Below are 17096 nucleotides of genomic sequence, written 5' to 3'. Positions count from 1 at the left end.
TAAAGCGAGATTTCCATGACTACCCCTTCTACCCACAATTCAACTTGATAATTCAACACATATTTACTGAGCACATAACAGGCAAGCGGGAGGTGCCAGGAATGCAGAACCTAAGAGGACAGGTCTTTGGTCTGAAGGACCTTCACTCTGGAGGGAAAGAGACAGGCAGAGAGGAGGAGGTCACCCAATGAAGACCAGGTTAATAATAACGGATCACACTTACGGAGTCTGTTCTGGATGCAGACACTGATGTAAGTGCTTTGTATCATTAACTCATTTAATCTTCCCCACAACCCAATGAAATGGATAGTATTATGATCTCATTTTATAGAAGAGGAAACCAATGTTCTGAGAGGGTAAGCAACTTGCTAAGGTCACATAGAAAGTGGGAGATTCCGGATGCAATCTTGGGCAGTCTGAATCTAAAGTCTGGGCTCCTAATCCCATCGCTGTGCAGGCCAAGAGGTATGTTAAGAACTTATGTTGCTGGCGTGCAGTGGTATCCCAGCTAGGATTAATGTGGTTGGCTAAGCGACTGACGGTTTCACCTGCAGGCAAAGAAACCTCTTGGCCCTGACTGCTTCTCAAACCACAGCAGCTTCTTCCTGTCTCTTGGTACCCTCAGGCACGCCATAGGACAGAAGTCAAACTGAAAATCCAGGGACAAACAACACCCCAATGACAGGGAGGAATCGCATCATTTGCTGATGCTCAGTGGCTTCAGAATGGCCCACGGGGTCGGCCACCATCACAGGAAGCTTTCTTCTGCTCCTGGAGTCCCTCCATGGCACAGGGTCAGATCTCAAGGGCATTCCGAAGAGAGACAGGATGAGCGTCTGCCTGCTCCTCCCCTACTCTCCTTTCAGATTTTCCTTGGAGGCAGCCACTCCCCTGCTCCAAGCCAAGTTCTGGGCTTTGATAACTAAATGACAGACCTGACTAGCCAGGAAGCCCTACTGATCTTTCTTTTCTTTCTTTTTTTTTTTTTGAGATGAAGTTTCGCCTAGTTGCCCAGGTTGGAGTGCAATGCGCGATCTTGGCTCATTGCAACCCCTGCTTCCCAGGTTCAAGCAATTCTCTTGCCTCAGCCTCTAGAGTAGCTGGGATTATAGGCGCCCACCACCACATCCAGCTAATTTTTGTATTTTTAGTAGAGACAGGGGTTTTGCCATGTTTGTCAGGCTGGTCTTGAACTCCTGATCACAGGTGATCCACCTGCCTCGGCCTCCCAAAGTGTTGGGATTACAGGTGTGAGCCACTGCGCATGCCCCCCCTCCCCCGGCTTTTTTTAGACAAAGTCTTGCTCTGTTGCCCAGGCTGGAGTGCAATGGAGCGATCTCAGCTCACTGCAACCTCCGCCTCCTTGGTTCAAGCAATTCTCCTGCCTCAGCCTCCCGAGGAGCTGAGATTAAAGACTCATGCCAACATGCCCAGCTAATTTGTGTATTTTTAGTAGAGATGGGGGTTTCATCATGTTGGCCAGGCTGGTCTCGAACTCCGAACCTCAGGTGATCCGCCCACCTTGGCCTCCCAAAGTGCTGGGATTATAGGCGTGAGCCACTGCACTGGCTCCTACTGATCTTTCATGGGACCACGTGGAGATACCAGTTCTGAACTAAACAAGACGCACTACAGTGGGGCCCCCTGTGAAGTTCCTGGCTGCCTTCCATCCTGGGGCCTTGAGGATCTGGAGGCACAGTCAGCAGGTGGTGGAGTCCTTCAGGACAGGACAGCAGGACTGAAAAGCCCACTTGAAGATGAGTGGTGGCCGGACACCCTGGCTCTTCCACCAGGGACAAAGATGCTGGTGCCTGACTGACTGACCGTAGGTATATCAAGGCTCAAGTCTTTGCCACTGAGGGGGCCAGAGGCGGGGGTGTGAGTGGTGGTGGGGAGGCTGCTGCCAACTTAGATGCCACCAGAGTTCCAGCGACTGAAGGTGAGGGACACAGAATATCCGGACTTGGGAAGATTTTGGAGGAAAAACGCACAGTCTGTTGCTGGACACGGCGGTTACTAATTTCTGCTCGGTGCTCATTTTACAAAGCCATCGCTCATGACAGGTGCAGACTTCCCCTGGGGCCCAGTGAGTGGCCAGATCAATGGGGCCCCATCAGCTCGGTGAGGGAACTGCTGGGGTCGCAAAAATGGATAATCCCAAATTCCAAGTACCAGTTTCTTCCTCAGTTATTTACAAGAACCCGATGTGGTACATAGAACCTAATTCATAACGCCTTTTTAACGCCATTATAACACAATATTCATAATATTCCCTTCTAATCTCAGCAGATGATAAGTTGCCACTATTGAGTTCCCATTAATATGAGCTATGGGTATAATATATTTTGCTCAATATCATCTCCTCAGCCTAATATTGTGGAATAATAAAACTCACACGCTCAGCATATTTTTGGGTTTTTTGTTGTTGTTTTTTTGAGATAGAGTCTTGCTCTGTTGCCCAGGCTGGAGCACAATGGCGCTATCTTGGCTCACTGCAACCTCCGCCTCCTGGGTTCAAGCAATTCTCCTGCCTCAGCCTCCCAAGCAGCTGAGATTACAGGTGCCCACCAACACGCCTAGCTAATTTTTACTAGAGACGGGGTTTCACTATGTTGGTCAGGCTGGTCTCCAACTCCTGACCTCAGGTGATCCACCCGCCTCGGCCTCCCAGGGTATTGGGACTACCGGCATGAGCCACCGTGCCCGGTCCTCTCAGCATATTTACAATGGAAGAGGCGATGGTGACGCGGTATAGCTGAGGCTTCACTTTCAGCCCAGCTCTTGGGGGTGCGAGAGGAATTGACCACAAACATGCCCTTCCATGGCTCTGGCGTCCACCAGGGACTCTATCTGCCACGATCTGAGCAACTGGCTGGGTGGATGTTCCTGTGCCGGGTGGAGTGGGCAGGTTCTGGAGCTCCGGTGGGTGAGCTGCTGGGGCCTGCATCTTCTCCCCCCTCTCTCTCCTCCTCTGTCACTTTCTTCTCAGGATCAGACTCATCTTCAAAGCAGGGGCTGTTTCTGCCCTGAGGCAGGCCTGTGTCTCCACATTACCGGCAGCATCATAAAGAGGCCGTGAACCTGGTTCTGGGGCTCTGTGACCCTGGACATAATACCACCTCCCGAGGTTATTTAATGAGGATAGTTATGGCCCCAACCTCATGCAATTGTGAGAGTGGAGAGGGTTCACAGGCAAAAACACTTGGAGCAGTGACTGACTCCCAGTGAGCACTCAGTAAATGTCAGTGATGGTGACAATGACAATGATGATGCTGGCGGCAACCCCAAGGACACATCTCAGGTCCTGGTTGGCTGGAAGTCCAGACTTGCTTCTTAGAAAGGTTGCTGGGTACACAGGGTTAAAGTGCACTCTTGTGCCAGGTGCATATTTCAAGCCCAGAGCCAGGCTCTGGTGGGCTTGATGCTAGTGAGACATATAACCTGCCTCTGAATACACATAGCTGAGGCCTCACCTTCGGCCCTGCTTTCTGGGGTGCTAGAGAAATGGACCACAAAGATGCTCCTCCACAGCTCTGGTGTCTACCATAACCCTCTTTCTTAAGGGCCTGCCCACTGTGCTTGGCAGTAACCCTGTGGCCGGGTAGCTCTGAGCCTGCGGAGCTGCTGCTGTTGGGGCAGGAGCAAATGGGAGAGTGGAGAGCCTTTCCACCCAGATCAGGTTACCTGGTGAGTCCTGATGGGGATCCTCAGTCATGCCAATCCCACATTTTCCCAGGAACCTTCCCTGGGGGCTGGGCCACCCTCCCACCCATTCCTCAAAAGCCCTTCCTCATATTCAGTCAAGCACACACTGGTCTGCATGAAGACCTGTCATCCGATGGGCTTCCATTCTGCTGTGACCGACACCCCTATTTCTCTTCATCAAGGAAATGGCGTGGTGCATCAGCTGTCCCTGAATTTATGCTCAGACATTGCTTCTCTCTTCCCATGGTGGGTGTTCATTCATCCATTATTCTTTAGATTTGAGTTTTCTTTTTTTCACTGTGGCAAAATGTGCTAACATAAAATTTGCCATTTTCCCCATTTTCAAGCATACAGTTTAGTGGCATTCACTGCAGTCGCAGTGCCATGTGACTGTCACCACTATTTCCAAAGCTTTTGCATCATCCCAAACAGAAACTACCCATTAAGCAAAAACTCCCTGTCCCTTCCCTCCACACTAGCCCCTGGTAACCTCTAATCTACCTTTTGTCTCCACGAACCAGGGCATTTATTTTAATAAAGCGCTTTCACCCAGCTGTTTCACTTAGACTCCACAACAGCCCGGTGAGGTGGACATTCTTGTGCACAGCTTATAGATATGGAAACAGTCTCAGAGAGCTTCAGCGTTGCACCTTAAAGTCACTCAGTCGGTCAAGTATGAACATGGGTCCTGACTGCCACCTCCTGACCCCAGCCTAGGGTGCTTTTCATCACTCTGAGCAGCCTCCTCAAATAGGGTCTCTCCTTCCCCATCCCAGGAAAGATCTCATGGAAACAGGGCTTGAGACAAAAGCCATAACCACAGTGACCTTTTCCTTCTTCCCTCTCCTCCTCAAAAGTGGTGCTGAGCTCACAGGGAAGACAGCGGCAAATTGTGGCTGCCCTGCGCCCGACATACACAAACGTCCTGCCAATGATTCTGCTGTACCTCCCATTCCCAGCCCAGGTTCAAATCCACCAAGAACAACTGAGGGACCAGCGAGAGGGAGCTGCTTTCCTGAGCTTGGATATATTCAAGGCCTGTCCAGCAACACCTGCGGACGGTCTTGATGGCCGTGACTGCCCTTCTGCGACGGAACTGGGCCAACGCCTCTGAAAGCGGGGACTGGAGCGCAAACACTGGCCATGCACTATGTCTTGGGGGCAAAACAAGAAACCCTCAGAAAGAAAGAGAGGCCGGGGCTCTAAGGCCCAATAGTCCCCAAGCATCCTGCACTTGAGTGCTATCTGTACCACCCCACCTGGCTGTTAAGGAAAAAAGGTCGCCTGATCAGACAAAAGGAAGAGGACTGCAGCTGGCTGTCTATGAGGTCTGGGGCTGGACCATGCAATCCTTGTGCCTTTTGGTCCTGACATTTGTTGGTTGTTTCAAACCCTTATGAGCAAAACTGTTCCTGTGGGGAGTGTGTGGTTGCACCTTCAGGTGGTGTCGCCAGCACTGGGGAAGGATGTGCCTTGAACCTGTATGCATCCAGCTGCTCATCCAACCAGTTTCACCAGGGTTGTCCTGGGCTGGGCCTACCCAGAGCAGCTCTAGGTGATGAATCCCACTCTGCTGAGTGATCTGGGGCAAGTTTCTTAGTCTTTCTCATCTCTGAAGTGGTGCTAATAATAATTACTCGGAGAGTTATAATGAGGATTAAAAAAGTTCACACTGGTAAAGTACTTACAACAGTGCCTGCAACAAAGTAATTACTAGATGAGTGCCTTAAATAAAATAAATAAATGCAAAAAGCTGCAGAGGATTACAGGAAAGTCAGAGTAAAATCTTGAGAAGATGCAAATATTTGAAGGAAAGGGTTGTGATACTGTGACTCCAAATGCTCTACGAGAGATGGGAAGGGCACAGCAACTACAGCAAAAGCCCCGATGATGTAAAATCTGCGCCCCCAACACAGCTTTATCATCCGGGCTCAGGCCCCAACTATGAACCCATGAGGGCTTCATGCTAGCTCACCACGGGGTTACGTCTTCATCATCCTCATCATGGCACCCACAGAAATTACTGTTTTTGGAGGCTGCTCCACTATCTTGTCTCAGTTAGTAGGCAAGTTGAGATGATGTCAAAGGATTCGACTTCCCTAACTCAACAATAGTGGTTAAATACATTAATAAATATTCATGTACATTAATCCATTCATTCTGTCCTCCAACACATACTGAGAGCCTCTATAGACTGGGCATCATGAGCCGCCGATTTTTACAGAGCTCGCTGCCTCATAAGGAGACAAATAAATAAATAGGTAAGTTTCACATAATATTGAGGTATTATAATAAGAACGTAAACAAAAGTGTTATAGGAACAAGAGAAATAATAGCAAAAAATGTTTCCCCATCACAGGGGTGATAACCTTTAGGTTCTCAGTTGTAGGGTGAACAGGAGTTTTTCTGGGCAGGAAAGAGAGGAAATGACAATGCTAGGAAGACGGAGTGGCAGGTGCAAGGGCCCTGGGGCATGAGAGATCTTCCTATGTTTGGGAATTTCAGGGTGGCTAAAGTGGGTGGTGGGGTGACGCTCTCCAGTGACCTCCTGGCTCACGTACCAGTGTGTTAGTGGATTTCCCTCAGACAGAAACACAGACCCACTGACACATAGGAGTGTGGTGATAGTAAGCTGTGTCCTGGTGTTGACATTCAGGGAAGCAACAGATAGCAGCAACCCTGTATGCAGCAGCGAGTGCTGGGATGAATGAATAACAGGAGAGGGTACTCACGAAGGTCACTGCAGCTGCTTTTAGCAAACCGACACGGCTGGTGAGGTCTAGGAGAGAGAGGAGGCACCCACGGCTGTGGCTTGGGAGCCGTCTGTGCAATGGAGGCGGTTGTTTTTTATTTCTTTTTCACACAACTAGAAAATGTATTGGCTCACACAACAAGAAGCCCAGAGCAACCAGGGCTCTGGTTTGGTACATCTGGAACTCTCTTGTTTTCTCCTCATGTGAGAATTCTCTTGTATATCTGGAACTCTCCTGTTTTCTCCTCATGTTTTCTCCTCTTGCTTTCTCTCTGCTCATGTGCTGGCTTCATCCTCAGGCTTGTAGCAGGAAGGTTACAATAGTTCAAGGCACCATATCCAGTCATGACAATGTCTGGAGGGCGAAGGATGACTTTTTTTCTTGTGATTCTTCCTTAAAAGCAAGGAAACCTTTTCCAGAAACCCCAGGTGGGATTACCCTCATATTCTATTCCAGAACTGCCTCACATGACCCTTTCCTAAACTAACGACGGGGAGGGGAAGCGCCATCACCATGCCTGGCCAGAATCATATTCTCACCAGGGGCTGGGATTCACTTTTCTTTGAGCATGCGAGGTGGTGGATACCTAAGCAGAATGGGGGTTCCACTGGGAAGGGAGAAGGAGAGAAAATGAATGTCGGACAAATGGGCAGCAATACCCATTACAGACCATGAGGTCACTTTGTCAGGCCTGGCTCATTCTCCAGCTCTGCCTGCAGCTGGCACAACCAACTCACCAGGCAGGCTCAGCCCATGCCCCCATTCCTACCTCCATCCCCTGCCACCCTCCAGCCTGAGGGCCACTTCTAACCTGAACTAGGGATACTTTAAGTAGTAGGTGAAGAATCTGGGTCGTGTTCACCATCAGTCTGGCCCTCGACTGGGTGTGTTTTCGTAAAGAGGCTGTCCTATACTGAGTCCCTTTGTCATGCCAGAGAAGCCTCCTGAGGGCAACCTCAAGGCCAGTGCTGTTCTAGAATTGCAAAGATAATCACAGAGACACGAGAGCCATGGCCCACGGCTGGCCCGAATGCTGGGAGAGCTGGGCAGATCCACTCTGGACAAAGGAGAGAAGCATCACACTGGGAGGCCCTGACCTCACGGCCAGTGGGAAGAGAACGAGTTCAGGATGCTCCGGATGGATCTGGCCATCCATGAAGCTGGACTCAAAGGTTTGTCCTTTCTGCCCCAGGTGACTCTCAGTCATTCAAATCCATGTTTTTAAAATAAAGCAATCAAATCTGAAAGCATGAGCCACCGGGATACCCCAACAGGATCCCCCCATTCCCTACCCTAGCCGACTGCCTTAGACAAGGGGGGCCCAGGTGGGTTTTGAGTCTCCACCCCTCCAGGTGTGAAAAAAAATAAGAACGTGGAATGTGAGTGACTTTCTCTATCCATCCAGAGCTCCATCTGGGCCGGGCAAGAGCCCTACCTGCTGGCAGCCTGGGGTTGCGGGGCCAGGGGGAAACTGTGTGGCCCTCTAAGGGCAAAGGAAGGCAGGAGTGGGGGACAGAGAACCACAAACCTAACCTTGACACTTGAGCCTTGGGGAGCAGGTCTAGCAAGGGTGGCCCTGTGGGTGGCTGAGGGGTGTTTTCTTAAGGGACTGCAGGAAACAGCAGCCAACAATTTAAGTCAAGGGACAGAGGTGCGGACAACTGGCCTTCTGCTATTGAGACGTACACCTCGCACCATTCCCCAGCTCCCGGGACTCCTTTTCACAGTGCCAGGAGGGTACAAAGTATTCACCCACCTTTTCCGGGAAGCAGAGGAGGGGAAGCTGGGCATGCAGAATTTTGCTGCCATCAATAGGAAAGGCGTGTGACAGCAGTCTCTGAGTGCATACAGATGCCTGGCCCACTCACTCTGCTCAATTCTCAGGGCTCTTTATTTACCAGAGGAAAATGAGGTTTCTTGCCTACGGGTTCTAGAGAGGCAGATTCATAATGCAAATTAATATGCCACGACTAGTTGAGACTGCAGCCAGAGCAGTACACGGAATTCTCCTAAACCTTCCTTTTAGGGCAACAAATGGAGTGTTGAAACTGATTGGTAATCCATTAAGTTACATCAGCTCTTCTCTGCAGAGACTTCCACAATGCCTCTTCCCCATGGCATTGCACTTTTGGAAGTCTCAGGCCAGTCTGGCTGGCTGCACCATGAAAGTAGGAAGAACAGGGATAGGGTCAGTCTGGGTTTGGAGGACATTCCCTCAATGAAATTAAACTAACTGTGTAAGGGCTGATGGTAGATAAATGATACTGAGATGCATTAAGCTCTCCTTTTTATGTTTATTTCCCCAAGTTATTTTTAGCATTACAGACAGTTCCTAGTTAACAAATGGGTTGGGTTCTGAAAGTTCATTTGTAATTTGGCTGTTTAGATTTTAGAACATACTTTCCCTATAAAAAAACAATGTTATAAATGGTGATGAGACTCCCAGGCTAGTTCTCCAAAGCCTATTTAACCCATAATGTAGCTAAAATACTGTCCTTCCTCAAGGGAAAAAAATTGTTTAATTGCAACATGAGTAATTAAAAAAAAACAGAGAAAACCATTAGAACTGAATAAGAAGTAGATTTATGTTCATCTTGAGTGATGCTCTTTGCAGAAAACCTAATTTAATTTAAGAAGAGGTCCTTCTAAGGGCTTTTGGGGAACTGCACAGGATTTATCCTATTAGGGAGAAACAGGCACTGGGCTGTCCGAATCTGTGGTTAATGAATACTGTATCATGCAACAGGCTCCCTTTCCTGATTTCAGACTTATTAGGAAGTCTCCCTACCAGAATTTGTTTTCCCAAGTAGATTTTCACAGGGAGAAAGCCTCTGGTCAAAGTCCATGAAGGTGGCCTCCTTGGGGTGATTTTTAAATTCCAAATCAATAGGTTAGCATCTATCTGTCCTTGTGCATGTCCTGGGGACAGCAGTGTTCCAGTCCCACCAACCTGGGAGCAGTGACAGGATCAAGCATTGGCACTTCTGAACTTAGAAGCCAAGGTCAGTGTACCTGCAAGGTCCCCTGAGAGCCAACTGGACAGTCCATTCCCTAGCAGCATAATCCTTGCCGCGTGTCTTCTTTTCAACCTCATTAGCCAGTTCTTTGAGTAGATAGATGTGCGTGGGTCCTACGTGTCCCACATCTATACCAGGCCATATGAGAGAGTAATCCTTTCTGCCTGAGGCATGCCAGCCTTGGCCAGAACTGAAGGGTGAATGACTGTGCCTAAACAAACATGCTGGGAACACTCCATGGGTAGACTGCAAAAATGATCACAATTCTTTCCAACCTTAGATGCCTGTCCCTTTGCAATGTGGTGTTGCGGTATCTCCCATCAAGAAGCGGGGTCTCTTTGCCCACTCCTTGAATCTTGGCCATGCCTCCTGCTTTGGCCAATGGGATTTTAGCAAACATGCCTCAGGAAGAAGTTAGAAAAACATCTGTGCATTGACCTTGCTCTCTTGCTGCTCTTGGTCCCCTTAGACCACCGTGTGAATGAGCCTGAGATAGCTGGATGGAGGATGACAGGCCACAAAGGACTGAGGCACCTTGGCCAACAGTTGGCCAACCACAGATGTGTGAGACCATCCCTGATTACCCAGCCACTAGCCAATCTACAGCAGACCACAGATAAATGAGACAGCCCAGCAGAGATCAGCTGAGCCAGCCCAGACCAGTACTGACCAGTCAAACCACAGAACTGTTATGGCTTTAAAACACCAGGTTTTGGGGGTATTATCAAGCAGCAAAAGCTAACTTACACACACAACTGGCTCCAGTCAATGCAGTCTTTGGATATCTTTATTTTGGAATCCATGTATGGACTTTTTTTGCCCAGACTAAGGCTTGTCTCTTACAAATGTGGCAAAATACATCTTCTTCCCTCTTTTTGCCTCCTTAATCAGAAATTTAAGTTCGGACCACTCAGCCCAAACTGCAGGCTTTGAAATGGGTGCTTTGGAAATCATGACATTTTTCAATTTTGTACACACTTTGTGACTGACAGGTAGGTTTTAAGTCAATGAATACACATCAAACTGTAACTGCAACTTAAGGTACAGGCAAAATCCATTAGCTCAGTACTAAAGTGCACAGGTTGTGTTATCTCACAATGCATTATTGTTCCCTGTGATAATTTATCACAAGGCAAATCACAACTCTTGTTCAAAAGCAACAGTCTTCGGATAAAATCACTTGCAGTCTGGAAATTCATGGTGAAAGGGGCTTGAATGATTCTCCTAACTGAGCCCACTCGGCAAGGCAGCCTTTGATTTTCAATATGAATACAAGAGGGATGAGAGTTCTCTGCACAAGCATCCTCTCTTCATTCATGGGCCCCAGAAGCACACAACAGGAGGGGCTGCCACATTGGCCCTGCGGTCACTCACGTGATCCCCACAGAAATCCCAGATCCTCTCCCTCAAGGGGAGCATTCCTCCAGAGAAGCTGGAGTGCATGGGGAAGATATCGTCTCCAGCGTTGTCTCCATGATGACACATATCCACCCCGACAGCCCTAAATGCTCATAAATGTCAAAACCCGGGTGTTTGAGTGTTGACGATGAAGCCCGCAGATTTCAGGGCCCCTTTCGGTTCTCCTCGGGCCTCCGACACAGGCGAAGTCCCTCTGCTTCCCAGCTAGATTTATTTTCAAGGGCTTAGCTCTGAGGGATGATGGGAATGTTTCAGCATGAGTGCTCCTGACCACAAGGAAAAAAAGCCCCCAGTACATTTCACAAAGACATCAGCCAGGATTCTGCAGAGTCCATTCTTTCAGGAACAAAATTGCATTTTATGAAGCCGTCCCTTTTCTGTTTCATCTGTCAAGCAGGTTTGCTGAGAATAATTTAAATTTCATGCAGCAGCAACTGTGGGGCATTGGGGCTTCCCTTCAGGCCCACAAACAGGTCTGGCAGTGGAGTCGCAGTTCTGCTTCTCGGGAGCACCCTGCCCCTGCGGTCCAGACCATCTACAGACCAGACACACAGTGGTGGGCCAGGGACGGGATGCCATGCTGGTTTCTCAGCATGACCTCATGCCGCATCAGACAAGGGATGGGGACAGGCCAATGCATCTTTCTTCAGCCTCCCAGCACCAACCACCAGCAGGGGACAGGTTTCCCCGCAAATGTATGGATAACTGGGTAGACCCAGTCAATGGTTTAACTTTCTAAAATTAACTTTTATCGCGTGCTTACCACATGGTAGGTAGTGTTTTAAGCTTTTCTATGCATACTAATTTAACCAGCTCTCACATCATCCCCATGAGGAGGATACTATGATTACTCCCAATTCTTAGAGACAAAGAAACAGGTTCAGAGACATACTCAGCTTCTAAGTGGCGGAGCTAGGATTCAGTCCTAGTACTGTCAGATTCAAAAGCTTGAAGCTCTCAGCAGTGGTGAAATGCTGAGTCGACATAACCTTTGGCTTAAATTTTCTCACCTATACCACAGAGGTAAATGTGCCCACTTTCTGGCCTGAAATCTCTTGCTTGCTATCAGCTGGGTGGATGAGCGGATGGAAAAGCTACCATAACAATGCTGCAATCATGGTTACCATGGTGAATGCATTCTGCCAGGCAGCCTGGAGTGGGAAGAGGAGCTGGCCCAGGCTGGTGCTGATTCTAACTCACTGGGTGACCTCGGCAGGCCACATTTTCTTTGGGCCTCACTACTGTGACCTGTAGAATGAGGGACTGGAGGACGTGGTCACTCTGCTCCTCTTAGGCTCTTGGAACTTGTGACCTGGGGAGGCCATTGATTGGTCTGAGCCATGAGTGTGTGTTGGGGGGCTAGGGTGAGTCCACCAGACCCTCCCTGCACTTCAGCAGCCCAGGAGTCTGCTTGTCCAACTGGCCTTTCTTCAAGACACGCGAGGAATCTTTAGGCCAAAGACAAATGAAGAAGTAGAAAAATCAATTCAGGCCTGAAGTAGCAGTGATGGAAAGAATTGTCATCACCTCATTGGCCAGCCGCTGGGAGCACAGCCAGCCTCCCCACCCAGAGAGCCTGGCAGAAGCTGACCCCTGCCTGGGAAGGTGACCAGGCCCACAGGGCTGGGTGGGGAGGGTGATGGCATGGGATGCCTCAGCCCCCAGGGCACGTGATGTTCACCCTGCGCCCTGCCCAGCCAAGAGGGGACACTAAGGCCTGACAGTACTGACACTAGTCCCCCAGTCACCTTCCTCAGGGACAGTTGCTGCGTTTCCGAGTGTGGCTCTGGCCCGCATGTGGCTCTAGACCTTTCACCCAGGAAACCCGGTGGATACATTCCAGCAGCTGTCCCCACACTCTGGCAAGCTGGGACACAGCTCTGCTCCTGGCTTCCACCTGGCCGACCTCGCCCACCCACCCCACCATCCCCTGGAGTGCGGTTTCAGCTCTGTTTCCACAATGGGCTTTCCTTAGAGGAAAGGGCCCCAGAGCTGAAAAAAAGCTTTAAACTCCCTTCCCTCAGTCACCTGGCTGTATCAGTCTCAGTCTGGAGTTCACTAGATGGCCTCTTCCCCGCAGCTCCCGCCTGCCTACAGAGCATCTGGAATCCCAGCCAAGGAGTAGGTTTGAGATGCCCTTTCCTTTCCTTGCTTTCTTGGGGCCTGGCTGCTGTGTCTTTTCTGAAGACCTGCCTTTTCCTCTTGGTGAGGTTAGAAATGAACACCTTTCAGGCTGGGCATGGTGGCTCACGTCTATAATCCCGGCACTTTGGGAGGCCAAGGTGGGTGGATCACTTGAGGACAGGAGTTCAAGACCAGCCTGGACAACATGGTGAAACCCTGTCTCTACTGAAGACAAGAAAAAAAAAGGACATGAACACCTTTCCCTAAGAGGGTAGAGTCTCGTCCCATAGGCCTCACCTGGATGACAGTAACAACGGTGATAGGAAGAGGTCAGCACCGATACGGGTCTCGACTTACCACATGCCAGGTTCTGCTTGTTCTGAGCACTTCACACAGGTTTTAACCCACACAGTCCTCACAGCAACTCTGCTCACAAGTACAATGACCTCTTCCCATTTTACAGAAGTGAGGCCCAGAGAGGTCAGGTAACCTGTCCAGGGTCACTCAGATAGCAAGCGGTAGAATGGAATTCAAATCCAGGCAGTCTGTCTCCAAAGTCTGGCCCTATCCACCGTACTAAGCTTCCCCTGCCAATAACTTCAGGGGGAGAGACATTCTTGGGTCATTTGGTCACACTGTCCAGGCCACAGATTTGTTATACACAAGGAGCCGTGAGCTCCCCGAGGACAAGAGCCAGCCAGCCCTGGCCTGCTCAGTAAAGACCCACATTGTTGACCAGGGAAACTGCAAATACCTGGGCCTGGGCCTGCCCATGAATTGACGTGGTCTTGGCATGGGGTCAAATACATAGGCTAGAGGACAGGCCTCTGGGCGGGCAGGAGCCAGGCTAGAACGGCAGGAAGGCACTGTGGCCCAAATGTGCCAGGGGTGCCTGGGAAGCCAGTACTACTGTCCTCCCTCCCCAACCCAGTGCTCCTGGGCGCCAAGGGACCGGGGCGTAATCCGGGGAATCAGACAAGCCCCTGCAGGAAAGAGGCTGGGCTGGAGGCAGAATTCAGTTCCTCTGTTGTGACATGCCAAGGAGCGGGCTGTCCTCACAGGCATGAACTTTCGGCCCCTCTCCCCTTCCTGGCCACCCTGCCCAGTCCCTGCCCCAGCTGTTGTTTTCTGTCTGTGGCTGGGTTCCTTTCCTCTCATGTGGCTGTGGTTTGGGGTCAGGCCAGTCAAGGATGGTGACTATCAAGCCACTCTGGAGCAAAGGGGGAGCTCTGTGGACAGCACAGCCCTGGAGGGGAGCCCCAGCACCGAGCCCCTCCACTTTGTCCCCCAGAGCAGCCCAACACCATCCCAAAAAATGCATGCATCCTTAAAAGGACAGACGTCTTCAAGAGGGCCTCCGGGCCCAGCCTCTCTCTCCCACCTGGAGCCCCGAGCAGTCGGTTCCAGTGGCTGCCATTCTCCATATGGCCAACAGCTGGCCCTGCAGAGCACCTGCCAGATGTGGCCAGCGGGGCTAGCAGCTGGCCCTACTGGACAGAGGTCACCGAGTCAGACCAGCGCTTCGGCTGGCGCCCAGGGGAGGAATGTGTTTGGCTGGCCTGGGGGCAGCATGCCCAAATAATCCTCCATCTCCTCTCCCCTGTCCAACATTCTTTCCCTCCCCGCCTCAGTGGGGTAGTGTTTTCATAACAGGAAAATAAAATCAATAAGGCACTGCAGCAAGATGTCAGTGCGCTCCAAGCCAGCCTCCAATAGCTCCATTGTCTCGGCCTCCACTGGGCTCTGTGGCCAGCAGCACTCACAGTTATTAATGGGAAGCAGGGCTGAAAGGGAGTTTTGAAAACCAGGAGACAAAGGCGCAGCACACCTGGAGTGTGGCTTTCCAGTGCCACAGCCACCTCACAATGGCCGGGCTGGGGCTCCCCGCCTTTAACTTCTCTGGCAACTTTTCTGAAAGCAGGAAAAGAAAAGCCTAGACACACCCACATGTGCACACACACATGCACGCACACATACATCCTTGCACATACACGAGCGTATGTGCACACTGCCCCAAGGGGGCTCCTGGGAGGCGGCTCTGAATGGCCAGCAGAGGCAAAGGCAGTCTGCACAGCCCCTGCTCACTGAGGAAGCAGGATAGGGACCAATGGGCTTCCTGCCACAGCCATGGCCAGGGGCCTGTCCCTCCAGGACTCAGGCTGCCTGAGGGGCTCTGAGCAACACAGGCTGGCCTCTGTTGCTATTCCCAAGGCTGGAGCCGCCTCTTCTAAAAGAAATGGGAATGACCTGGAGCTGACATCCCTGAGGTCAGCTGTGGGGATAAGTCCTGGGTCCTCTGCAGAAAGGTCCCACAGCCTTGGACCAGCTCTTAGAAGGCCCACTGAGCCCTTGCTGTGCCTCAGTGTCCTCAACTGTAAGGCAGGGATGATAAAAGTACTGACTCATTGTGCTGTGGCAAGGCTCAGAAGAGACGATAGATATGAGAACACGCGGCCCAGTGGTTAATAAAGGGTGGGCTTATCACCTTTATGACTATTACTACTTGTCAGTATCTTCTGGCAAACCCAAGTTACTGGCACCCCCAGGGACGCTTGCATGGTCTCAATTTATCTATTTAGGAACCCCGTATTGCCATCTTGGAGTTCCACTGTTACTTCACTCATTAAATAGCATCTAATCAACATGGCATAGGACAATGAGTGGCCTCAGCACCTGCTTGTCTTCCTACAAGTCAGTCACAGAGAAAGACCTCATGGATAATAAAACCCTCGTGAACGCTCGCAAACAGTTGCCAGGCCCGGGTCCTGGGAGGACGAGACTCTGGAGGACTCAGGGTCTGGAGCACAGGCTGCCGCTCTGGAGCCTGTGGGGCTGGCCTGAGCCTGCAGGGAGACAGGGCCTCTCTATCCGGCTCCTGCTCAGAGATGACACCAGGTCTTACCTTGGTGGTGACCGCAGAGGCAGAGCTGGCCACGAGGCTGGTGATGGCCTCGCCGCTGCCGGTGGTGCAGGGAGCAGGAGCTGTAGCGGGGGTGGGCAGCCGGGAGGGCACCACGGGCAGCGGCAGGAGGCCAGGCCGGGCGCTGAGGCTGCTGGCTGTGCCGCCACCGGCCCCCGAGGTGACGCTGCAGATGCTGGTGGTCCCATGCGTCCCGTTGACGCTCCACTCGCGGCGGTCCCAGCCCACCCGGTAATCTCTTTCGAAGCGGCTATGGTGCCGGGACATCTCGGTGGGCCGAGGCGGCTTCTCACAGGGAAACAGAGCCCGGACCTGCGGTGACAGGGTGGAGAGAAGGGTGATTTAGGACTGGAGCATGCAGTGACAACGGACAGCATCCATGAAGCCCCTTCTCTGGGTTCAGTAACAGGCTTCAAACATGAGCTCATTTCACAGTCACGCAAGCCCACAAAGCATGGATCATTAATTAGCCCCACTTCGCAGACAAGGAATACATGATTTGCCCAGGATCCTGTGGCCAAAGTAAGTAGGCAGGATTTGAACTCAGCCACAGTTAAAAGTGATACTGTTGGTTCTGCCACGTCTCACTGCCCTGAACAACACAAATGTGCATATTTTAATTACGGTTGGGACTTTACCCCCTCCACTCCCACTGTGAAAAAAGAGCCGTGAACTCCTCAGGACATGTTTTCCTCAACCACATGACAGGATACGGCCACCTGCGTGTGCAGACTCACTTTATAGTGGACAAAGCCCTTTACAGAAAGCTCTCTTCCTCCTACAGTGGCCTGTGAGGTGGCAGGGCATAGACGGTTCCCAGTTGAGGGTCGAGGGACTTCACTGAGAATAAGATATCCCTCGAGGTTCGAGTACTAGAAAGTGATAGAGTCCAGGATCCCCACCTTCAGATCCTAGCTAAATGCACAACTCAAGTCGCAAAGGGTGTTAGCCTCCAGGAGTGGAGTTCCCTTTCATTGTCACAGCCCTATGATTTGATCTTGGGCAGCATCAGAGACCCCGTGTACCCTGGCCTCTGTTAACCAGACCATCTCCCACGCGGCTCTCCTGAACCTCTAAGCATAAGGCCCTTCCATGTTGTCATGGAGACCTGGACACGCCATGATATTTGGAAGGGCTTCTGAATCACCAAAGGTTGCA

The 17096-nt window shown here is 51.0% G+C and overlaps 1 protein-coding gene across 5 annotated transcripts in view; it reads right to left on the bottom strand.

Moving 5' to 3' along the window:
• KLHL29 (kelch like family member 29) overlaps window positions 1–17096 on the bottom strand; it is a 321454-nt gene that overhangs the window by 132353 nt on the left and 172005 nt on the right. For all 5 annotated transcript variants that reach the window (XM_007971342.3, XM_007971343.3, XM_073022803.1 and 2 more), the window contains one exon: window positions 15921–16250. In XM_007971342.3, the coding sequence (XP_007969533.2) occupies window positions 15921–16205 (285 nt within the window). In that variant the 5' untranslated portion in view covers window positions 16206–16250. The remainder of the gene's footprint in view (window positions 1–15920; window positions 16251–17096) is intronic.

The sequence above is a fragment of the Chlorocebus sabaeus genome, chromosome 14 (genome assembly GCF_047675955.1).
Source record: "Chlorocebus sabaeus isolate Y175 chromosome 14, mChlSab1.0.hap1, whole genome shotgun sequence".
Classification (NCBI taxonomy): domain Eukaryota; kingdom Metazoa; phylum Chordata; class Mammalia; order Primates; family Cercopithecidae; genus Chlorocebus; species Chlorocebus sabaeus.
Note: the sequence above shows the minus strand (reverse complement) of the source record. Positions and strands in the feature narration are given on the sequence as shown.